We start from the raw sequence: 22285 nt of genomic DNA, 5'->3' as shown, positions 1-22285 counted from the left end.
CCTGGGATGGGGATGAGGGAGGAGGTGTGGGGGCAAGTGTAGCACTTCCTGCGGTTGCATGGGAAGGTGCCGTGTGTGGTGGGGTTGGAGGGGAGTGTGGAGCGAACAAGGGAGTCATGGAGAGAGTGGTCTCTCCGGAAGGCAGACAAGGGTGGGGATGGAAAAATGTCTTGGGTGGTGGGGTCAGATTGTAGATGGCGGATGGATGTCGGAGGATGATGTGTTGTATCTGGAGTTGGTGGGGTGGCATGTGAGGACTAGGGGGATTCTCTTTGGGCGGTTATTATGGGGGTGGGGTGTGAGGGATGTGTAGCGGCTGCTTCCCCCTCTCTCCCTATTTATTTCAGAACCCTCTCTCCACGCACCTCTCTGATGAAAGGTCTAGGCCCGAAACATCAGCTTTTGTGCTCCTAAGATGCTGCTTGGCGTGCTGTGTTCATTCAGCTTCACATTCTGTTATCGTTTATTTGTCTCTAGGTTAGGTGTTATTGTGCCTGGAAGGGCTATGTCAAGTGCAGGGCATTTGGAGTCAGTGGATTCACTGGTGGATTGGGAGTTCAGTTGTCTGTTGTTTGGTGGTATTAAACTTGAATATTGCTGACAAATACATGGTTTTCAAACTTTTTGTCTTGAACTTATCAGGACAGTTCACAAGAAGGCCAGTGTAAAGGGGAGATCTTGACAGTGAAGGAGGACTGGATTAGGATTTCTCACATGGAATGATCTCTGTGTAGACTGCCAAGCGAAGGGAAGGGAAAACGTGTGTGGTGGTGATGTCCTGCTGGAAGTAACGGAAATAGCAGCTTATGATCCTTCAGATACAAAGACTGTTAGATCGAAAGTGAGTACAAGGGGTCCCTATTGGTGTTGTAATAGATGAAAGAAGAGATGGAGCAGATATAAGGAATGGGCCAGATATGGTTGAAGGCCCTGACAATCATGGCAGTGTATTGTCCTTGGTTGAGGATGAAGGATATGTCTGAGAGTACATGTGGAGGGTGATATCATAGAGAACTAGTCCCACCTGCCTGCGCTTGGCCCATATTTATCCAAACCTTTCCTACTCATGAAGCTATTTAAATGTACTTTTTGGACAGATCAATAGACAATGGGAGAATGGAATCAACAACTTAAAATAGCTTTTTCAGCATTACTCAATTACCCAAGAGTTAATGGGTTTTAATTCCCCTAACTTTGCCTAGGTAAACATTAGGATTTTTCTGTGTATATTGATTATGGACTAAAATGGAAAAAGATGTTTTAAAGTCAAGGATTGTGGAAGAAATTGCTGCACTTTCTGAAAAAAAAATACTGTTTTACATTGATAGTAGGAACTGCCGATGCTAGAAAGTCTGAGATAACAAGGTGTAGAGCTGGATGAACACAGCAGTCCAAGCAGCATCAGAGGAGCAGGAAAGCTGACGTTTTGGGTCTAGACTGTTCTTCATAAATGGGGGAGGGAATGTTACATTGTTGATTTGTAAAGTAGTAGGGGAATCTTTCAGTAGATGGGCCAACCCATGAGGGTGCATGCCAAATGAGATTCAGCCTGTGATACGATGCTGATTGGTTTGTGGAATATCCACCAGTGTGGATGCCAAAGGCATCAGTTTGAGAATGACCTGATTGATTTCTGGATAGCTGAACAGCTTCTGGCTGTGACATATATTGGCAGGAACCTTCACACTGCTTAAAAAGGTGGGCGGTGTGTTGCTCTTTCTTGTAAAATGTTTAAAGTCTGAAGAAAGCCAGTCTATTTTCTCTCAAAAATTTCTGTGGGTTGTTGCTTTTAAACAACAAGTCTGAGACCTAACTAAAAGACTTGGGAAACAAAAGGAATACTCCATCAAATCCCAAGGGGTGGTAGTACTGAACGTTTTGCTCAGTTTCTTTTCCCCCACTCCACCCATTATACCAATTTTTGTTTGTTTGTATAGGGGCTTTTAGAAGGGGGTCAGAATTTTAACAGGGCGGCACAGTGGCTCACTGGTTAGCACTGCAGCCTCACAGCGCCAGGGATCAGGGTTCAATTCCAGCCTCGGGCAACTGTCTGTGCGGAGTTTGCACATTCTCCCCGTGTCTGTGTGGGTTTCCTCTGGGTGCTCCAGTTTCCTCCTGCAGTCCAAAGGTATGCAGGCTAGTTGGATCGGCAATCCTAAATTGCCTGTAGTGTTCATGGGTGTGTGGGTTTTGGAGGATGGGTCTGGGTGGGATGCTCCAAGGGGCGGTGTGGACTTGTTGGGCCAAAGGGCCTGTTTCCATGCTGTAGGAAATCTAATCTAATTGTTTGTCAATAGTTCATTGTTGTTTATCACTGGTTAGAATCTATGCATTTGTAATAAATAGTATTTCTCGTGTAGTAAGTACAGAATCTGGTCCGTGTTTTCTGTTAACATGGGCCCATCTGAAAAGTAAACTTAGGATTCAAAGGACTTTGGATAATGTTTTTATCTTTTGAGACAACTCCAGGAACAATGGATCTTAATTTTCAGCTTGCTATCCCAGGGAGAGGTAACATTTAGGAAGTGCTGAGGTTATGAAAGATAGTGTACAAACGTCAGTCAACCTTTCTTTTTCATTCCTTATGTTTTAATTTCTTGCAAAAGATTTCACTTCTAGATTTGTCACTGCTACCATTCTTAGTGATGAACTGAAGGTTAACCACCTGATAATATTTTCCAAGTTGATCCCCGTTTGACAGACACGTTTGTCTGTGCATGAACAAGTTATGTTCAAAGCTGCTTTTGGAATATGTCACACTGAATTTCCAAACTGTCAGATCATCACTTGAGTCCACAGGAATTTAAGATCAAAGTCCTTAACTCTCTTCTTCAGTGTATCTTGTGCAAGAAGCTTCAAATGGATTTTAATTGTTACAGTGGAGTTTGACATTTATATCATGAATAATAAGTAACAAAATTGTTTTTTTAAAATGTTTTGGTTGAAGATTCCAGTCACACGAATGAGTTAATGAGTTACTTTTATACCCATTAACTGCCACTAGGAAATTGCATATTAGCAAATAATTTCCAACTTGAACCAGTGGCAGAAAGTCTGAACCTGTTTTTGGCATTAACCTTTTGTCAGTGATGAATCACCCTGCTTTGAAATCTTTTCTGTGGCAAACTAGATCCCGACAGCTGGCATAGCAGGTCGTGGGAGAAAGAGAGCAAAGCATTGCTGCCCTCTTTATTGTATGTATCTGCTTCTGCTTTGCTCATGGCAACGTGACAGCAATTTTAGTATGTAGCAGTGATTGTTCCAACAACAGACTCAAACTAGGTCTACGCTGCTATCTGCATAAAAAACACTCATCTATAGTCGATGACATTTGAAGTAACAAGAGTGCGGCTTGTTCTGGCAATTCAGGTTTTCTGAGACTTCAGGCCGAAGACTTTAAGATCTGGATGTCTTTCTTTCTTTTTTGGGTCTTTTTTTCTTTTATTTCTGCAGTTTTTAATTTGTTTTTTTTAAAGTGTTGTCTTCTTTAATTATGATCTTGTAACCAAAATGGTGACTTTGTGCACTTTTCACTGTACTCCTGTATTCCTATTCTTGAGTACCTGTAACAAGGAAGTCTGATTCCAATTCATAAATGTAGATTTTGTTTGGTCATGCTCCTGTGAGGAATCTTAGGATGTCTCAGATACATTAAAGGTAGTATATAAGTACAAATTATTGTTGAATACCAATGGTACCAAACAGCAATGAAGTGCACAATTTGTGAAGGGCCAGTTACAGGAGTGGTTATTTCAGCAGCTGCTTGGCCTGCTGTGTTCATCCAGCCTCACATTTTATTATCTTGGAATTCTCCAGCATCTGCAGTTCCCATTATCTCTGATTTCAGCAGCCTTGCTACTTCTACTAAGTTGCTGGGTATGGAAGGTTTGAGTTATAAGGCTGGGATAGGCTGGGTCTTTTTCACTGGAGCGTAGGAGGTTGAGAGGTGATATAATAGAAATTTATAATATAACGAGAGGTATAGACAGCGTTGATGGTAATTGCCTTTTCCCTAAGATGGGGAATTTCAAGACAAGGGGGCCCATTTTAAGGTGAGAGAAGAGAGACATTTAAAAAAGACATAAGGCAAATTTTTTTTATACAGAAGTCGGTTTGTATGTGAAATGAATTTCCTGATGAAGTGGTGGATGCGGGTAGAATTACAATGTTTAAAAGACATTTAGATGGATGTATGACTAGGAAAAGCTTGGAAGGATATGGGCCAGGAGCAGACGGGTGGGACTAGTTTAGGATTATTTTGTCGTGGACTGGTTGGACTGAAGGGTCTGTTTCCAGTCTAAATGGCTCAATCACTGTATAAGTTTGTTGCTCATACCGGAATACATTGAATATGTGAAAAGAGGTGGTCTGTTTAAATTAAGTTGACTGCCCGTGAATCCGCACAAAGCGGTCTTCTCTTTCTTTTCCATGTATAAGATTAACTATGATGGGGCAATGTTGGAACCCTTTGAGATCCAAAATTGTATTAAACAATGTGATGCTTGACACCAACACTCTTCTTCATATTCCTCCTTTAGCTACTGTTGTATGTCTTTAGCTCATCAACAAAGAGTATCTGCTTACCGACCTAACTGGCAGAAAATTTAGCCTTGCCCATCAGGACAGAAATGTGATCAGTCCTCACCTGATATTTATTCTGTTTCACTGTTGCCATACTAGTATTATGAGCTGAGACATCATCAGTGGCAAATGGACAAACTCTCACGTCTGTAAAGAGTTTGAGTATGGCCATCAGCATCTGGAATGAAAATGTCATATTGGCATGGAATCATAGAGTTATACAGCATGGAAACAGACTCTTTGGTTCAACCGGTTTGTGCCAAACATAATCCCAAACTGAACTAGTCCTACCTGCCTGCTCCTGACCCGTATCCCTCCAAACCATTCCTATTCATACACTTTTAAATGTTGTAATTGTTTCCACATCCGCTACTTCCTTAGGAGGTTCATTCCACATGTGAACCACCCTCTGTGCAAAATAAAATGCCCCTCGTGTCTTTTTTAAATCTCTCTCTTTTCACCTTTAAAATGTGTCCCCTAGTCTTGAAATCCCCCGTCCTAGGGAAAAGACAACTACTATTAATCCTATCTATACCCTTGATGATTTTATAAGTTTCTAGAAGATCCCCTGTCAACTTCCTACAAAAGTTCCAGCCTTTAAAGCCAGAGTGCTGTTGATCAGCAGTGTGATGCTGGAGGTTGTTGAGGGCTTCAGGTATCTAGGCTCCACAATCACCAGCAATCTATCACTAGATGCTGAAATTAACATTTGTAGTGTAAAAGCTGCACCCTATTAGGTCCAAGCTGAGAAGTGTGTAACAACAACTTGACTTAGAATACCAAACTGAAAGTTTACCATGCTTTTTCCTCAGTGCCCTCCTCCATAATGGTGAGACCTGGACAACACATTAGTTGGCAGGAGAAAAGACTGAATAGTTTGCAACTTCATTTTGCCAGATCGGCCCTGTCAAGAAATGCTGACGATAAGGTCACCAACTTTGAGATGGGTGCTACTGATTCCCTTAGTCTGTGCACATTGCTAGGTCAGCGATGTCTGTGCTGGCCCATCCACATTCATTGGATGAAGTCTGCTTTGTACCCTATAGTAGAAATCATTTGTTAAATAATCTGAACTGTTAAGAATTACATCCAAACCATTCAGCCCCTTGAGTCTGTTCCACTATTCAATGAGCCGATGGCTGATCTGTGGCCTGAGTCCACATAGCTGCCTTTGGCCCATATCTGTTAATAATTTTAAATGTCAGATTTTATTGGTTAATGGTACCAACTGATCTAGCATCAACTGCCATTTGTGAAAAAGAGTTCCAAAACTCCACTTGCCAACCAATCGGGATCATTTCTTATGCTTTGTAAGTTGGTATCCCTCTTCTCAAGCTTGTTTTTTACTCTGTCGTGCTGATGAATGCAGCACGAAAAGTTTCAACTTCTTGACTCCTTTTGGCAATGTTTAGGTTTTGTGTTAGTAAGGAACTATTTGATCAGGGTAGCTAGTAATTCACAGAATGGCTTTGGTGCACCCTCTTTTAGCTCTAATTTTGCATGGTGAACAAATGTGTGGGATCTTGCTTGGTTACTGATAAGGCCAATTGTATTTTGCATGGAACTGCAGGAATTCCAATGTGTATAATGATCGGTAAAAGTGGGCATGCAATAGTCAATAGTAGGGAACACCCATGACCAATTTCTCAACCAGGACATCTGGGAAAGGGAGCTTACTTGACAGCTCCAGTTCAGTACAGTTACAGGTTAGAATTCAGTATGTTGTTATTTTATTTTAGAAAGCAGTGAAACTTAAGTCTGACATTCTGAAACATTGAAGAGCTGATATGTCCAATCCCATGTCAGAAAACACGGGGTGTATGCCGTTAACATGGTATTTTAAATTCTAGTGTGAAAACTTGTATCTGAAATTTTTATTGCTTGCAATAATTAGGTAATGCTATTTGCTGATAATGTTTAATTCCAGAGACTTAGGAAAAATTGTCCAGTGTTTCTAATGAACCAGCATTGGAAATAGATTCACCTCTGGCTGCAATGTCTGATAGATCTTGCTTGAACCTCTGTCAATACTTGACTATGAAGAATAGGCTTTTGAGAAAGGAACCGGAGAGCTGCCAAAGCCCAAGGAGTAAACAATTCAATTATATCAACAGAAGACTGTGAGAAAAAATATAATCACTTGGGATTTGACTTCCTGCCTGCCTAATATGTGCAATTAAATGTTCAACATTTCTACAATTCCCTCTTCTGGTCCGGCATGTCTCCCAGGAGGGTTTACATGCACTGCGAAGTTTTCTTTTCAAGAGTTCCAGGGTATGCTGCAGAGAGCCTGTTCCCTGCTTTCTTGGTGCTCTGTCGGTGACGAGTTTAGGGCAGAGTTGGTCCATTCATGACCTTTATTGAAAGATGGAGCAGGCTCAATGGGTCATCTGGCCTACTCCCAATTTCTAATGCTGTTCTCAATATCTTGGCCCAAGCTTATACTCCTTGTCATTTATTGGCAAATTTGAAAATGGTTGCGGCTGTATTAACCAATTTTAGTCATAGACTGTTTATGATCTCTCTGTTAACACTGCAAAGCAGGGATAGTTTTTTTTTGTACAGCCTAAAGAGCAGTACCCTGGTAAGGATAAGCAGTTTATTAAATTCATTTCTGGAATACGAAGAAAGGGAGGGGAAACACAGATTAAAAATTTCACATGTTACTTGTGGAAGTATGAAGCCGAACATTGTAGCAGAGGATTATGTGTGCTCTTTAAGTTCTGGTTTCCATAACTTCGTGAATGAATTTTGATGACCACTAACTTATTGCAATTGTTTTGTTTTTAGATGAACATGATGGTGTACAGAAAAAAACCTTCACAAAATGGATCAATGCACGCTTTGCAAAGGTAATTTTAAGATACAGTGTGAAACCTGACCATGCTAGGGCACCTCTTGCTTCTAATATTGAGGCAACACGAGAATATTTAAGATTATTGTGGTACGCAAAACCATTTGCATGAACTGAACAAAGATACTAGCATTCATTCAATAAGTGGCTTAGCTTACTGTGTGCTTTAATAGGGAAATGACAGCCTTGTGGTATTATCCCTGGCCTGTTGGTTTGATGACCTGGGCTTGAAACCCGCTATGGTAAATAGTGGAATTTGAATTCAATAAAATTCTGGAATGAGGAGTCTAGTGATGAAACATTGCCAATCGCCAGAAAAACCCATCTAGTTCACCAGTGTCCTGTGACGAGGAAAACTGCCATCCTTACCTGGTCTGGCCTTCATGTGACTCCAGATCCATAGCAATGTGATTAAGTCTTAACTGTCCTCTGGGCAGTTAGAGATGGCAATAAATTTTGGCAAAGTTAGCGATGTACTTATCCCCGTGAATGAATTAAAAGAAATTCTGATGACATTGCTGCAACACCGTTCTGTAGATTGGTGTGTCGTAATGAAGTTAGAACTGCACATTGTGACCTATGGTCTGCTATCTCTTGAATTAGAATCCCGTGTTTATTCGCATAGTTCAATTTTTTAGTATCGTTGTCCCTGAGGGAGTCGTCGTGTGCTCAAAATTGGCAAGGTTTTTTTTTACCTTTTTAGGGAGGCAATGGCCTAGTCCTTTAATCCAGAAGCTTAGCTAATGTTTTGGGAGCCTGAGTTCAAATCCTGTGGTTGATAACAGAATTGAATTCAATTTTTAAAAATTTGAAAAAGAATCTGCAGATGACCACAAACCCATTGTTGATTGTCAGAAAAACCCACCTGGCTCTGTAAAGTTCTTCAGGGAAGGAAATCTACCACCCTCGCCTGGTCAGACCTCTGTTTGTCTCCAGACCCACAGAAATGTGGCTGACTCACAAGTGCCTTTTGAAACGGCCTCATAAGACACTTAGTTCAAGGGCAATTCGCGATGGACTATAAATGCTGACCAGCCAGCTGTGCCCATGTCCCACATCCCATGAGTGAATGAAAAAGAAATTTCCGTGGCATAGCAACTTGCCATCCATCCTTACTAGGAGATGTGACAAGCTGCAAATGAACTTTCTTTCTACTCTTCAGGTAGAGTATGACACAGTGATAGATGAAGTAGACCTAGCCCCTCATTTTTTTTAAGCAACTTTCAGATATTTTCAGAAAATTCACTTTCATACACCTTCAGAAAATTAACTTCAAACTTTGAGTTGTGTTTCTATTGTTTGAAGTGTGTGCTGGATGCTGCTTCAGTCCAATAACACTGACTTTTTTCCTGATTGTTCATGAGATCATTTACTCCTCCTCTCTAATTACCCAGATCCACATTGTTATGATTGTGGTCTTCTCTGTAGCTTAGACCAGGTAAGAATAGTAAATTTCCTTCCCTAAAGGATGTTAGTGATCCAAAGGATTTTTATGACAGTCAACAGTGGTTACATAGTCAGTATTAGGCTGTCTTTTTATTAGATTTTTATTAAATTAAAATTTTATTAAAATAGCTTGGGGTGCCAGCGTACTAATCTGCTAACAATGCCACTCTGCTGCTGCTGTAATACTTGTAACTCTCATTTAACACTTTCTGAAATAGTGTGATCTCTGGGCTGTGACACATCAGTTGAGGGCCCATGTAATAATATATCAGGTTTGCAGCACATTAAGTTTCCTATGCATTTTTCCCATGTGCGTATGGGTTGTGTGGGGGGTGGGGGAGGAGTGGGAGAGAAGGAGGAGGAGGAGAAAGAAGTTGAAACTTGTAGTTCTTGTATGAACCACAAATTGAGCCAAATGTCTGGGTGGGTGGGAAATAGATTTTAAGGAATTGAGTTTTTTTTAATCTGCCTTGAGAAAAACAAAGTTTCCCAAGAATATGGCTGGATATAGTTCATCGTGGAGTATGCCTCCCAAAATATTTTTCATCTATTCCCATGTGAAAGTGCACTGTTTATTCTCTTTTGGTTTTCAAGTTTTTGGAGCTCTTCATAACAAAACAAAACTTTGGATCTGAATTTCTTGCAAACTAATTTATTTCTAGGTTAACTGCATGCTAGAACCTACATAATATACCTGTTGAAACAAAATGAACAAGTAATTTATTGTAACTGTAGAGGAAGCCTATAAAGGTTTAAGTCAATTTATGCACCTCTGGTTGAAGATATTACAGATTATGGTGTTCAGAGTTAGAAAGCTTGGGGTTCAACTTTAAGACCAGGAGTTGATATGTGATATACCTTTGGTCTTTGAAAAGAAATGGCATCTGATGTCGCATCTGCCTGATTGAGATGAAAAATATTCTGTAACATCTCTTCAAATACCTATGAGTTCTGCACTGACCTTTCTGATAGTCATCTTCAACTAAAAATGCAACAAAAATGATCATTTGTTTAATAGCATTCAATGATTATGAGCTGTTCGTGTATATAAATTCATCATGAAATATCATTGCATTGAAACAATGTTTGTACTTTGGAAATAATGTTAGCTGTAAACACTTGGAGATATCCTGGGGATGTGAAAAACGGTATGGAAATGCAATAACTATTTTTTTTAACATCCACCAATGTGACAATAGTATTAAAAAAGTAAAGCACTTCCTAAACTTCCAAGCTCATGAAATAAAAGTGCACAGAAGCATAGAAAATAGTAGTAGGATAAGGCCACTTGACTCTTTGATCCTGCTGTGCCATTCATCATGATCATGGCTGATCATGCAACTCAATAGCTTTTCTCCCATATCCATTAATCCCTTTAGCCCAAGCCCTATATTCAACTCTTGTGGAAATCGTACAATGTTTTGACCTCAACTGATTTCTATGGTAGTGAATTCCACAACCTCGCCTGTGTGGGTGAAGAAAATTCTCCTCATCTTAGTTGTAGTTCATTTACCAGCATCCCTGGACTGTAACCCAGTTCTTGACCCCCCCCGTCATGGGAAACATTCTTCCTCTTTCTGCAGTGGCTAGTCCTGTTAGAACTTTATAGGTTTCTGTGAGACCGCTTTTCATTTTCCTAAACTCGTGAATATAATACTAACTGATTCAATCCCTTCTTATACGTCAGTCTGCGAATCAGTCTGGTAAACCTTTGCTGCACTCCCTGTATAGTAAGAATATCCTTCCTCAGACAAGGAGACCAAAATTGCACACAGTATTTCACGTGTGGTCTCCTTAAGCCCATGTATGATTGTAGCAAACCATTCTGTTCTTGTACTGAAATCCTGTTGCTATGATGACCAAAATATCATTTGCTGCCTTGACTGCTTGCATAACTTCAATGACTGGTCTATGAGGATACCCAGGCCTCATTGCACATTCCTCTCTCTCAATTTATAGCCATTCAGATAATCTGCCTTTCTATTTTGCTCCCAAAAGTGGATAAACTGCCGTTGATCCACATTATACTACAATTGACATGCGTTTGCCAAGTCCCTTAGCTTGTTCACGTTTCACTGAAGCATCTCTGCATCCTTCTCTCAGCTCACCCTCCTACTCAGCTTTATGTCAGCTGCGGATTTGGAGATATTGCATTTAATTCCCTCAGTTAAATTATGAATATATATTCTGATTAGCTGGGGTCCTGTCACTGCTAGTCATTGCCTGCCTTTAGGATCAAGAGCCATTAATTCCTACTTGTTGTTTCCTGTCTGCCAACCAGTTCTTGACCCCCCCTGTCATGGGAAACATGACAGATTTCTGCCTATTTCAATACGCCACCTCCAATCCCATGTGCTTTAATTTTACATGTTAATTTTTTACATGGCCGTTTGAGCTCGCTCCACCATTCATTAGGATCATGGCTGATCATCCAACTCAATAATTTTACCCCATATCCTTTGATCCCTTTAGTCCAAGTGCCATTTTCAGTTCTCTTGGAAATCATAGTGTTTTGGTCTGAACTGCCTGACTTCGCCTGACCTTGACACTTGTCAGTTATTAAATATTTTATAATGGACTCTGGCATTTTCCCCTCAACCAATGTCAGTCTGACTAGTCAATAATTCCTGGTTTTCTCTCTTCCTCTCTTTTTACACAGATGGGTTACATTAACCCCACTCTCTAATCTGTAGGAACTCTTCCAGAGTCTTGGAAGATGACCACAAATGCACCCACAATCTCTAGGCCCTCTTCCTTGAATACTCTGGGGTATAGATTATCTGGTACTGGGGATTTATCATTCTTCAATTCCATCAATTTACCCAACATGATTTGCCACGTGATAATGAGGTAAGAGCGAGGGAGAGAGTGCAGCTAAACATGTCACTACAGGGCTGGTGTGAGAGGGAGGGCTTTCCTAATGTGGATAATTGGAGCACATCCTGGGGAAGTTGGGGCCTTTACATGGAAGGACGAATTGCACCTGAACCAGAAAGGCACAAATATCCTGGGAGGGAGGTTTGCTTGAGCTATATGGGATGGTTTAAACTAGATTGGCAAGGCTGGGGAACCGGATTTGTAATTCAACCTTCAGCCTTCCAACAGACCCAACAGGGAGTGAGGTTGTTAATAAAGAAATGCAGTTGATGGAGCATAATTATGGACACAGGGATGGTTTGAGGTGTGTATGCTTGAATGCTAGAAGTATCAGAAATAAGGTGGATAAACTTCAAGCATGGGTCAGTTCTTGGAAATACGATGTTGTGGCCATTACAGAAACTTGGGTAACTCAGGGGCAGGAGTGGTTGTTGGAAGTTCCGGGATTTAGATGCTTTAAAAGAAATAGGAACGGTGGTAAAAGAGGCGACAGACTATGTTCCTCCAGCTCCACACTTTGTTATCTCGGACTCTCCTGCAACTGCAGTTCCCGTTATCTCTGATCACACTTTTAACCACACTGCGAAGCCTCTTCCAGGATGCCTAACCTGAAGAAGTTACCCTGCTTCCTCTGGACCAACCTCAGGGGATCTCTCCCCGCTGCAATTCTCTTGTAATCTACTCTCCTCTCCACCTACCTACTTCTCTATCCATCTTTGGTCCGCCTCCCCCTCGCTCCCTATTTATTTCAGATTCCTTTCCCCACCCCCCTTTTCTGATGAAGGGTCTAGGCCCGAAACATCAGCTTTTGTGCTCCTAAGATGCTGCTTGGCCTGCTGTGTTCATCCAGCTCCACACTTTGTTATCTCTTATGACTGAGTGACAGTGCTAGTCAGGGTTAGTATAGCAGCGACTGAAAGGCAATTCGAGAATTGTATGTCCACAGAGTCAGCTTGGGTTGAGGTCAGGAACAAGAAAGAAGCAGTCAGAGTTTTTTTTTAGAAAGACCCCTGATAGTTGCAGAGAAGTGAAGGCATGGATTAGGAGGCAGATACTGGAACCGTGCAGAAGTCGCAGAGTTGAAGTCATGGATGACTTCAGCTTTCCAAATAGTTCTGGATGTGAGTTTGCTCGCTGAGCTGGAAGGTTAGTTTTCAGACATTTCGTCACCATTCTAGGTAATGGTGACGAAACGTCTGAAAACTAACCTTCCAGCTCAGCGAGCAAACTCCCATCCAGAACCTCAACCTGAGCTACAAATCTTCTCAAAACTCGTTTCCAAATAGTGATTAGAAACTTTTTAGTTGTAATAGTTTAGATGGAGCAGATTTTGTCCAGTGTGTTCAGGAAGGTTTCCTGACACCATATGTAGATAGACCAACACGAGGAGAGGCCACTTTGGATTTAGTGCTTGCTGATGAACCGGGCCAAGTGTCAGATCTGAGAGTAGGAGAGCATTTTGGTGGTAGCGACCATAACTTTGTTACTTTTACAACAGTCATGGAAAAGGATAGGTACATAATGCAGGGTAAGATTTATAAATTGGGGTAAGGGTAATTATAGTTCTGCTGGGCAAGAACTGGGTAACATAAAATGGGAACAGATGCTGTCAGAGAAGAGACTTTAGAAATGTGGGGATTGTTTAAGGAATACATACTGCGTGTGATCAACATGTTTGTCCCTAGCAGGTCGGGAAGGTGCGGTCGAGTGAGAGAGGCCGAACGCTTAGTTAAGAGGAAGAAGGATGCTTATATAAGATTTAGGAAACAAGGATCAGAAAAGGCTTTAGAGAGATACAAGTTAGCCAGGAAGGAGCTAAAGAAAGGGCTTAGGAGAGCTATAAGGGGGCATGTGAAAACCTTGGCAGATAGGATCAAGGAAAACTCTAAGGCTTTTTACATGTATGAGGGGAATAAGAGAATGACCAGAGAAAGGGTAGAGCTGATCAAGGATTGTGCGTGGAGCCTAAAGAGGTAGGAGAGGTATTAATGAATACTTTTCTTCGGTATTCAAAGCTGAGAGGGACCTAGTTGTAGGGGAGAGCAGTGTGAAACAGGCTGGTAGGCTAGAGGAGGGGTGGATGTTGGTACGGAAGATATACTAGGAAACTGAAAAATTTGAAGATGGCTAAGTCCCCTGGACCTGATGGGATTTATCCAAGGATTCTATGAGAAGGGAGGGAAGAGATCACAGGGCCTTTGGCAATGATCTTTTCGTCCTCGTTATCCACGGGCACAGTGCTGGAAGGTTGGAGAGTGGCAAATGTCATTGCCTTGTTCAAAAAAGTGAATAGGGATAACCTTGGAAATACAGGCCAGTTAGCCTTACTTCAGTGCTGGGCAAATTATTGGAAAGGGCTCAGAGATAGGATTTATGATCACTTGGATAGGCACAGTTTGATTTGTGATAGTCAGCATGGATTTGTGAGGGATAGATCTTGCCTCACAAACCTTATTGAATTCTTTGAAGAGGTGACCAAACATGTGGATGAATGTGGAGCAGTGGATGTGGTGTACATGGATTTAAGTAAGGTGTTTGATAAGGTTCCCCATGGTAGATAGAAAGTAAGGAGGCATGGAATAGAGGGAAATGTGGCAGATTGGATTCAGAATTGGCTGATCCTTAGAAGACAAAGGGTGATAGTGGATGGAAAATATTCAACATGGTGCTCAGCTATGAGTGCTGTACCACAAGGATCAGTTCTGGGTCCTCTTCCATTTGTGATTTTTGTAAATGCCTTGAATGTAGGAATGGAAGGGTGGACTAGAAAGTTTGTGGAGGATACAAAGGTGGGTCGCGTTGTGGACAGTGCGGAGGGCTGTTGTAGGTTACAAAGGGACATTGACAGGATGCAGAGCTGGGCTGAGAAGTGGCAGATGGAGTATAACCCTGAAAAGTGTGAGGTGATTCAGTTTGGAAGGACAAACTTGAAAGCAGAATACAGGGTTAACGGAAAGATTCTTGGCAGTGTGGAGGGGCAGGGGGATCTTGGGGTTCATGTCCACAGTTCCCTGAAAGCTGCCACCCAAGTGGATAGAGTTGTTAAGAACGCATATGGTGCGTTAGCTTTCATTAATAGAGGGATCGAGTTGAAGAGCCGTGAAGTTATGCTCCAGCTGTACAAAAGTCTGGTTTGGCCACATCTGTATCCAGTTCTGGTCACTTTATTACGGGAAAGATGTGGAAGTGTTGGAAAACGTGCAGAGGAGATTTACCAGGATGTTGCCTGGAATGGAGGGAAGGTCTTACAAGGAAAGGTTTAGAGAGAGCTAGGGCTTTTCTCTTTAGAACGACAAAGGATGAGAGGTGACTTGATAGAGGTGTACAAAATGATCGGAGGTATAGATGGAGTGGACAGCCAGAGACTTTTTCTGAAGGTGGAGGCAGCTATTACGAGGGGCATAGTTTTAAAGTGAGTGGAAGTAGATATAGGGGAGACATCAGAAGTAGGCTCTTTACTCAGAATGTGGTCGGGGCGTGGAATGCTTTGCTGGAGAGGGCCAGGGGTTGGTCTTATTAGCTATTAGATAGGCATATGGATGTTAGTAAAAGGTAGGGGTGGAGGTTAGATAGACCTCAATTTCGGGGTAAAAGTCCGGCACAACAATGTGGGTCAAAGGGCCTGTGCTGTGCTGTGCTTTTCTGTGTTCTCTGTTGTATGTTCTATGTTTTTTGTTCTAATATTGATGTCCTTCTGTTCCTCCCTCTCATTAAATCGTGTATTCCTAAACATTTTAGTAGGTTATTTCTGCCCTACTTTATGAGCACAGAACCAAAGTATATATGTAGTTGGTTAACCATTTCTTTGTTCCCTCTTATAAATTTCCCTGCCTCAGATAGTAGGGAATCTTCTTTTCTTCACATAACCTGCAGAAAGAATTACAGTCAGATGTTCCCTGCAAGTTTGCTGTCACACTTCAACTTCCTTTTCTTTATCAATGACTCTGACTACTTTTCTTGAATTCTAAACTGCTTCTGCTCCTCAAGTGTGTTGTTTCTTTTCTGGCAGAATTGTATGCTTCTTCTTTAGATCTTTATGCTCTCTCTTATTTCCCTTGTAAGCCAATGTTGTGATCGCCTTTCTCATTTTATTTTTGTGCTTGACAAGAATGAACAGTTGTTGCAGTTCACTGTTGCGTTCTTTGATTGCCATTGCCCTTCCGCCATCATCCCTCTTGTCAAGCACGGCTGTCTTGAGCTAGTTGGAATTTATGTGGGATAACATGGTGTGAAGCTGGATGAACACAGCAGGCCAAGCAGCATCAGAGGAACAGGAAAGTTTGAGGTTCACGTCGGGACCCTTCTTCAGAAATGCTGAATATGGATCATATTCATCCTGTCCCTGGTATCTAAGGACAGGGTGAATGTGGTCCACAAGGTATCATGTGGAGACTGCACAAAACACCATGTGGGACAAACAGGCAGACAATCTGCATTCATGAACACCGGCCAGCAACTAAACGACACAACCAGTTATCCTTGGTTTCAATACACACAGATGAGAAGAACCATATTTTCAACTGGGACAACACGACTGTCGTTGTATAATCCAAACACATGACAACCAGGGAATTCTTGGTGGCTTGTAATTCATCCGCAGACACCATCAACGAACACATTGAAATAGACCCGAAATACCAACCATTACAATGCACAGCCAGAACTCGCACGTACCGGAAGCAGCAAAAACCGACTGGACCATACAAATTCGCACTGGCACAAGACAACATCGCAGGAGGCTCTGCAGCATTGAGGATGTCACCTAGTAAGGATGCAAAATGTCTGCTATCAAACCTCCCAGCTCGACAAACACACCAATGTCTACCACCAGCACCAGAGCTACAAATCTTCACTCAAACCCTGAATGTCCACTCATTGCAAGAAGTATTAGCACAAGTTGACTTGTGTAGGTGACCACATGTAATCTAGTGAAAAGCACTTTGAACTCCTGCTATGATAATCCCTTCCATATCCTGAATTTATTAGTTTCCAGAGTGAACAAGTCTTTTAGACTTACACCCAGTAAACAAACACATAGACAAATTGAGGCCTTGGAGAGAATAGTTGAGTAAGATTTTCCTAATGCACCCCACCCCATTTGTTTTACCCGATGCACAGAATGACGGGGGTTGATACCGTAATCAATGTTAGGCATGAGAAACCATGTTTAGCTATGGATGTATAACTAGTAAATTGAGTTAAATAATTGTACAACATAATCCAAGTGCTTCAATATGGCATGGTTGATAGTATGTGCAAATATTAGAGTTTCTGGAAAGGCATTACACTGTTTGACTGGTGCTGCATGTGATTGTTTTCCAAAAGTAGCAAAAATAGTGTTTCATGAAGTTTTTTGAATTATATCAGTACCTTTAGAAATTTAATCCTCTGAAGAAAGCTGAATTTAATTGAGACTCCAGTCTTGAGCAGTACTGTGGTACAAAATTGCAAACAGCATTCTTTAAAATTATGTCTTTGTGAGCCACACAACCCCTCTCACTTATCTCCTTGGACAGGGCTGTGCACTGGAGTACTAAGCATATGCACTGTTCTGTATGTGCACAGGTGGTTCAGATGTTTGGACTGTACGGGCCTAGAAGTAGCACAGTGTGTTGGTGGGGCAGACTGGTGTAGAATACTTGAATGTGGAAATCAGTCAAAACAAAATGTTGGGGAAACTCAACGGATCTGGCAGCATCTGTGGGAGAGAAACAAAGATAACCTTTTGAGTCCAATATGACACTTGAGAACCAAAGATAACTTTGCCAACACTTTCTGTTTTTATTTCAGAATTCCAACATCTGTGGTATTTTGTTTTTATCATGGAAGTGAGTCACCTGCCCTGATTTAGTCTAGTATTTGCTTACGTTTTAACTTTGCGTTTCCTTTCTTTTTAAAATAATTGCTATTTCTCAGTTGAAATATGCAAGACATTCACTACATGAGACGCAAAATCTTTTCTAAAACAAAAATTTTTAAATGGATAATACAGGACATTTTTTTTCGTGTAGAATTTGTATTTTTTTGAAAAATCTTTTAGTCATCTTCATTGACTGGAATTTCTTGCTTGCTGACTTGGGCCTTTTTTTTACATCTTGCATTTCCAAAAGAAATAAATTGGGTATGGTGCCACATGTTGTTTGACTTTGTTACTATGTCCACTTGATCATTCTCTACGTACGTCTGTCATTGGTCATTCTGGATTACCGTTCATCTCGGGGGATGGAACAGCTAACTGCAACATTGTTGTCATCTGAAGTCTACTTTCAAAGATGAAAACTTTGAATTTCCACTTTTTATGTGTGGGATGCTTTAAGCATTCTGTCTGTTATTCCATGTGAGGTTTGCTAACGTGAGAATGTGCTGAAACTGAACTTGGCACTTCAAATGGTCTGTTTATGCTCAGTCCCAAATTTGCTGATTTACATGTTTATTTCAAATTTCTGTTGGGTCCAGTCAGTGAAAACTTGCAGTGTGTGACTACAGTATATTTAGTGAAGTATTTAATGTCTTTGTGTTGTTTATATATGCCTCTGATCAAATATAATGACCCAAAATGAGAAGCGAAATTGGATCCAAAGCAATGGGAAAGATTAGGGGAGGTGACCACAAGCTTAGTCAATGAGGTGAGGCTTGACCCATTGTGGCCAACTAACTTGGTGCAAACTGACACTAAAGTGGAGAATTCTGAGTGTTGTTGAGGAAATCCTGTCAAGTTCTAGAATGACTGCTAAATATGGCTGTATCTTGCCTCTGTCAGCTTGGTGACTGATTTTGATTAAGATATAGGATGAATCTTAATTTCTTCACACAAATCATTAACTATACCCAACAAGAGTTTACTGAATCAAAGACCTGCTCTGAAAGTGAGTTTTTACTCTGAAAATGACTAAGACCATCATGGACAAAGAGGCCTTGCTTAGGCGTCACTGCTGTTTCTGCCTGCTGCACTTGAGCCTGCTGAGGATATAATATTTCAGTTCAAAACATTTGCTGGCAAAGTCAGTGTTTCTGTTCATTCATCAGTTTTGTGAAACTTCACTGATTGTTATGCATTAAGAAAAGGCTTTCACAGTGATTATACAAGTCTGCTTTCATCAATGGAGATCATGCGTGAATGAATGTGCGTACTTCATTTGAGATGCCGTTGTGATTGGGATACTGATAAATCTAAGTTTCGTAGTGCAGCTTTGTGCCACAATATTTAAAAATGATCATTTTTCAATTTTGTATTTTTGCGTCAGGGCGGAAAACCACCAATCAAGGATCTGTTTGTTGACCTCCAAGATGGCCGAAAACTCTTAGATCTTCTAGAAGGACTCACGGGATGTGTGTTGGTGGGTTCTTTTTCAGATAGTGTGTGCATGTGATAATAAAACATGTTCTACTTTGAAATCTTTGGTTAAACTGTTATCATTTGCAGGCATGGAGTTTCTGTACTGTACCTTAGAGCTTGATCCTCTGTATAACTTAGCCTCCAATTTCAGTCAATATCTTAAAGTACAGATGATTTCTGATGGGGACAGTTTTGATCTGTAGATTAACATCTATCAAGGCTATCCGGACAATGCAAGAGCTTCCTTGCCAACTGTGATTAAAACTCCCATTGATCCTTGCCTGGGTCTATTGAAGTTAAAAGGTATGGAATAAAAACAGAAATTGCTGGAAAAACTCCTGCAGGTCTGACAACATCTGTGGAGGAAAATTAGAGTTAACGTTTCAGATAGAGTGGTCCTTTCTCAGAACATGCTGCCAGGCCTGCTGAACTTCTTCAGCAATTTCTGTTTTTGTTTCTGATTTGCAGCATCCACAGTTCTTTCTGTTCTTATTTTGAAAGAATGAAATTTGTTTAGACTGCTTGAGGATTGTTTACAGTTAATATTTAGATCTGTACAGAAGATTTTCAAGTTTTTACGTTTGCATTGAAGACATTTTGTATCAGCAGTAATAACATTGCCCCGAGGCTCTCAGTTTATTAACATTGCACTCCTCTGCCCTTCTGAATTTGAAATAGAAGTCATATGTGCTGTTTAAAATAATCATCATTACGTTGAGATTGTCTCCCCCCCTTGACTTGTGGGTGATAAAATTATTTTATAATTCTTGAAAATTTGATATGGAATAATTGATTCACCTCCTGTTAGACAAGATGCTTACTGATGATACAGTGAATGGATAGATGTGCAGTCTTTACTTACATTTCCACCATGAGCATCCTCAAATTGTTAGTTATTCCTCTTGTCTCCACTCTTAAAAGTGTTGCCTTTTGTTAGGCTTCAACTCCCCTGGGGCTGACTGCCCTTAGTACCTGTCTTGGGCAGCATTTTACATGTGGGAACTTAAATAAGTGAGTACTGGTAGTGCACCAGTGCACTATTTTGCTTGTTGCTGAGGCAACGGATAAGGCTTCCCAAAATTGTTTAGGCAGGAATAGGAACGGCCTTGTATAATTGCAGTCTCTTGGATTTCTCCCATATCATCACAGCTGTCATTGCTAAGTCATTGAACATAGAACGTAGAACAGCACAGCACAGTACAGACGCATCGGCCCACAATGTTGTGCTGACCTATTATCCTAGTCTAAGATCAGACTACCCTGCATACTCTACATTTTACTATTATTTATGTGCCGATCTGAAAATTGCTTAAATATCCCTAATGTATCTGACTTCACTACCACCGTTGGCAGTGCATTCCACGCACCCACCACTCTCTGCGTAAAGAACCTACCTCTGCCATCTCCCCATACCTTCCTCCAGTTACCTTAAAATTATGCCTCCTCATAATGGTCATTTCCGCCCTGGGCAATAGTCTCTGGCTATCCATTCTATCTATGCCTCTCATCATCTTGTACACCTGTATCAAGTCACCTCTCAAGATCCGTCTGTTCCTCCACAGTGCCAAGAATCCTGCCATTAACCCTGTATTCTGCATTCAAATTCAGCCTTCCAAAATAAATCACTTCACACTTTTCTGAGTTGAATTCTACCTGCCAGTTCTTTGCACAACTCTGCATCCTGCCAATGCCCTGTTGCAACCTACAGCAGCCCTCCATACTATCCACAACTCCACCAACTTTCATGTCATTGGCAAACTTACTAACCCACCCTTCCACTTCCTCATCCGAGTCATTTATAAAGATTACAAAGAGCAGACGTCCCAGAACAGATCCCTGTGAACACCATTGGCCACCAAGCCTCAAGCTGAATACTTTCCGTCTGCTGCCACCCTGTCTTCTATTGGACAGCAAATTTTGTCTTCAGACAGCCAAATTTCCCTGGATGCCTCCCTACCTTGTGAGTCACTCAAATGGGGCAGTGTGCTTCAGAACTGGAAACCTCTGCTTAATATCTCTTCCCTGGCTTCCTGTCTTCCCCCTCACATCCATAAAGCCAGTTGAAACCATTTGTGTTGTGCAATAACCCCACAGTTATTTACATTATATTCCATCTATTGTGTTATTGACCAGTCACTCAGCCTTTCCAAGTTCATTTGAAACCTCTTTGTGTTCTCATAACATCCATTCCCACCTAGTTTTACGTAATTTCCAAACTCGGAAATATTATGTTCGGTGCCCATATCTTGATATAAATGGTGAACAGTTGGGTGCATGCGTTGATCTTTGCAATATCCCATTGGTCACAACCAGAGAATAATCCATTTATTCCTATTCTCTAACAAAAACAAAGTTGCTGGAAACGCTCAGCAGGTTTGGCAGCATTGTGAAGGAAAAACTAGAGTTAACATTTCGGTTAGAAGAACAGTCACTCTGTATTTTCCTTCACAGATGCTGCCCGTCCTGCTGAGCTTTTCCACTATCTTTGTTTTTGTTCCTGATTCACAACATCCGCCGTTCGTTCAGTTTTTATTCCTATTCTCTGCTTTCTTTCCATGAGGCGATCCTCATTCCATGCTGTATTTGTTGATTTTCTTTACTGGCCTATATGGAACTCCATGAAAAGCAATCTGAAAATCCAAACATGCAAATAATCATTGTCCCCCTCATCCCTGCCTACTCTGCTTATAATATGCTCAGAAAATTTTAACAGGTTTGTAAAACAAAATTTCTTCTGCTGGATTTGGAATTGTGCAATGAGTGTGATTAATTAATGATCTCCTCGTAAAGGATGTTTTGGGGATGTTGCAACATGTTAGTCTTTGAAATTCAGTTGGAGGATGAGAAACTGGAATCCCATACTGATGTTGTGGAGTTAAGTAGAGGTCTGAGAATAGATTCAGCTCTAGTGGACTGGACAGGAAGACAGAAGGCTAGGACAGTTCATGAGTGCTCGCAGATGTTTAAGGAGATAATTGCTCTTAACTTAAAAAGTGCTTAAAAAGAAGAAAGAAAGGTTGTAAGTAGGAGAAAACAAAACCTTAGTTAAACACGGGAGTTGAAAATAATGTTAAGACAAAGGCTAAGGTGTGACATGTTGCAATGATCATCAAATGCTTGTAAAATAAGTAATGAAAGTAGCAAAGGGAAATCATGAAAGAAAAGTATCGCAAAATATAAAAATGGATGAC

General features: G+C 41.0%; 1 protein-coding gene across 12 annotated transcripts in view; it reads left to right on the top strand.

Annotated features, from left to right (window-relative positions):
* LOC125454807 (utrophin) overlaps positions 1-22285 on the top strand; it is a 572019-nt gene that overhangs the window by 75401 nt on the left and 474333 nt on the right. For all 12 annotated transcript variants that reach the window (XR_009446113.1, XR_009446114.1, XM_059648282.1 and 9 more), the window contains 2 exons: positions 7372-7433; positions 19003-19095. Coding sequence is in view for 9 of the 12 variants with exons in the window: in XM_059648280.1 (XP_059504263.1) it covers positions 7372-7433; positions 19003-19095 (155 nt within the window). In the remaining 3 variants the exon portion in view is untranslated. The remainder of the gene's footprint in view (positions 1-7371; positions 7434-19002; positions 19096-22285) is intronic.

The sequence above is a fragment of the Stegostoma tigrinum genome, chromosome 9 (genome assembly GCF_030684315.1).
Source record: "Stegostoma tigrinum isolate sSteTig4 chromosome 9, sSteTig4.hap1, whole genome shotgun sequence".
Lineage (NCBI taxonomy): Eukaryota > Metazoa > Chordata > Chondrichthyes > Orectolobiformes > Stegostomatidae > Stegostoma > Stegostoma tigrinum.
This window is presented reverse-complemented; position numbering and strand designations above follow the sequence as displayed.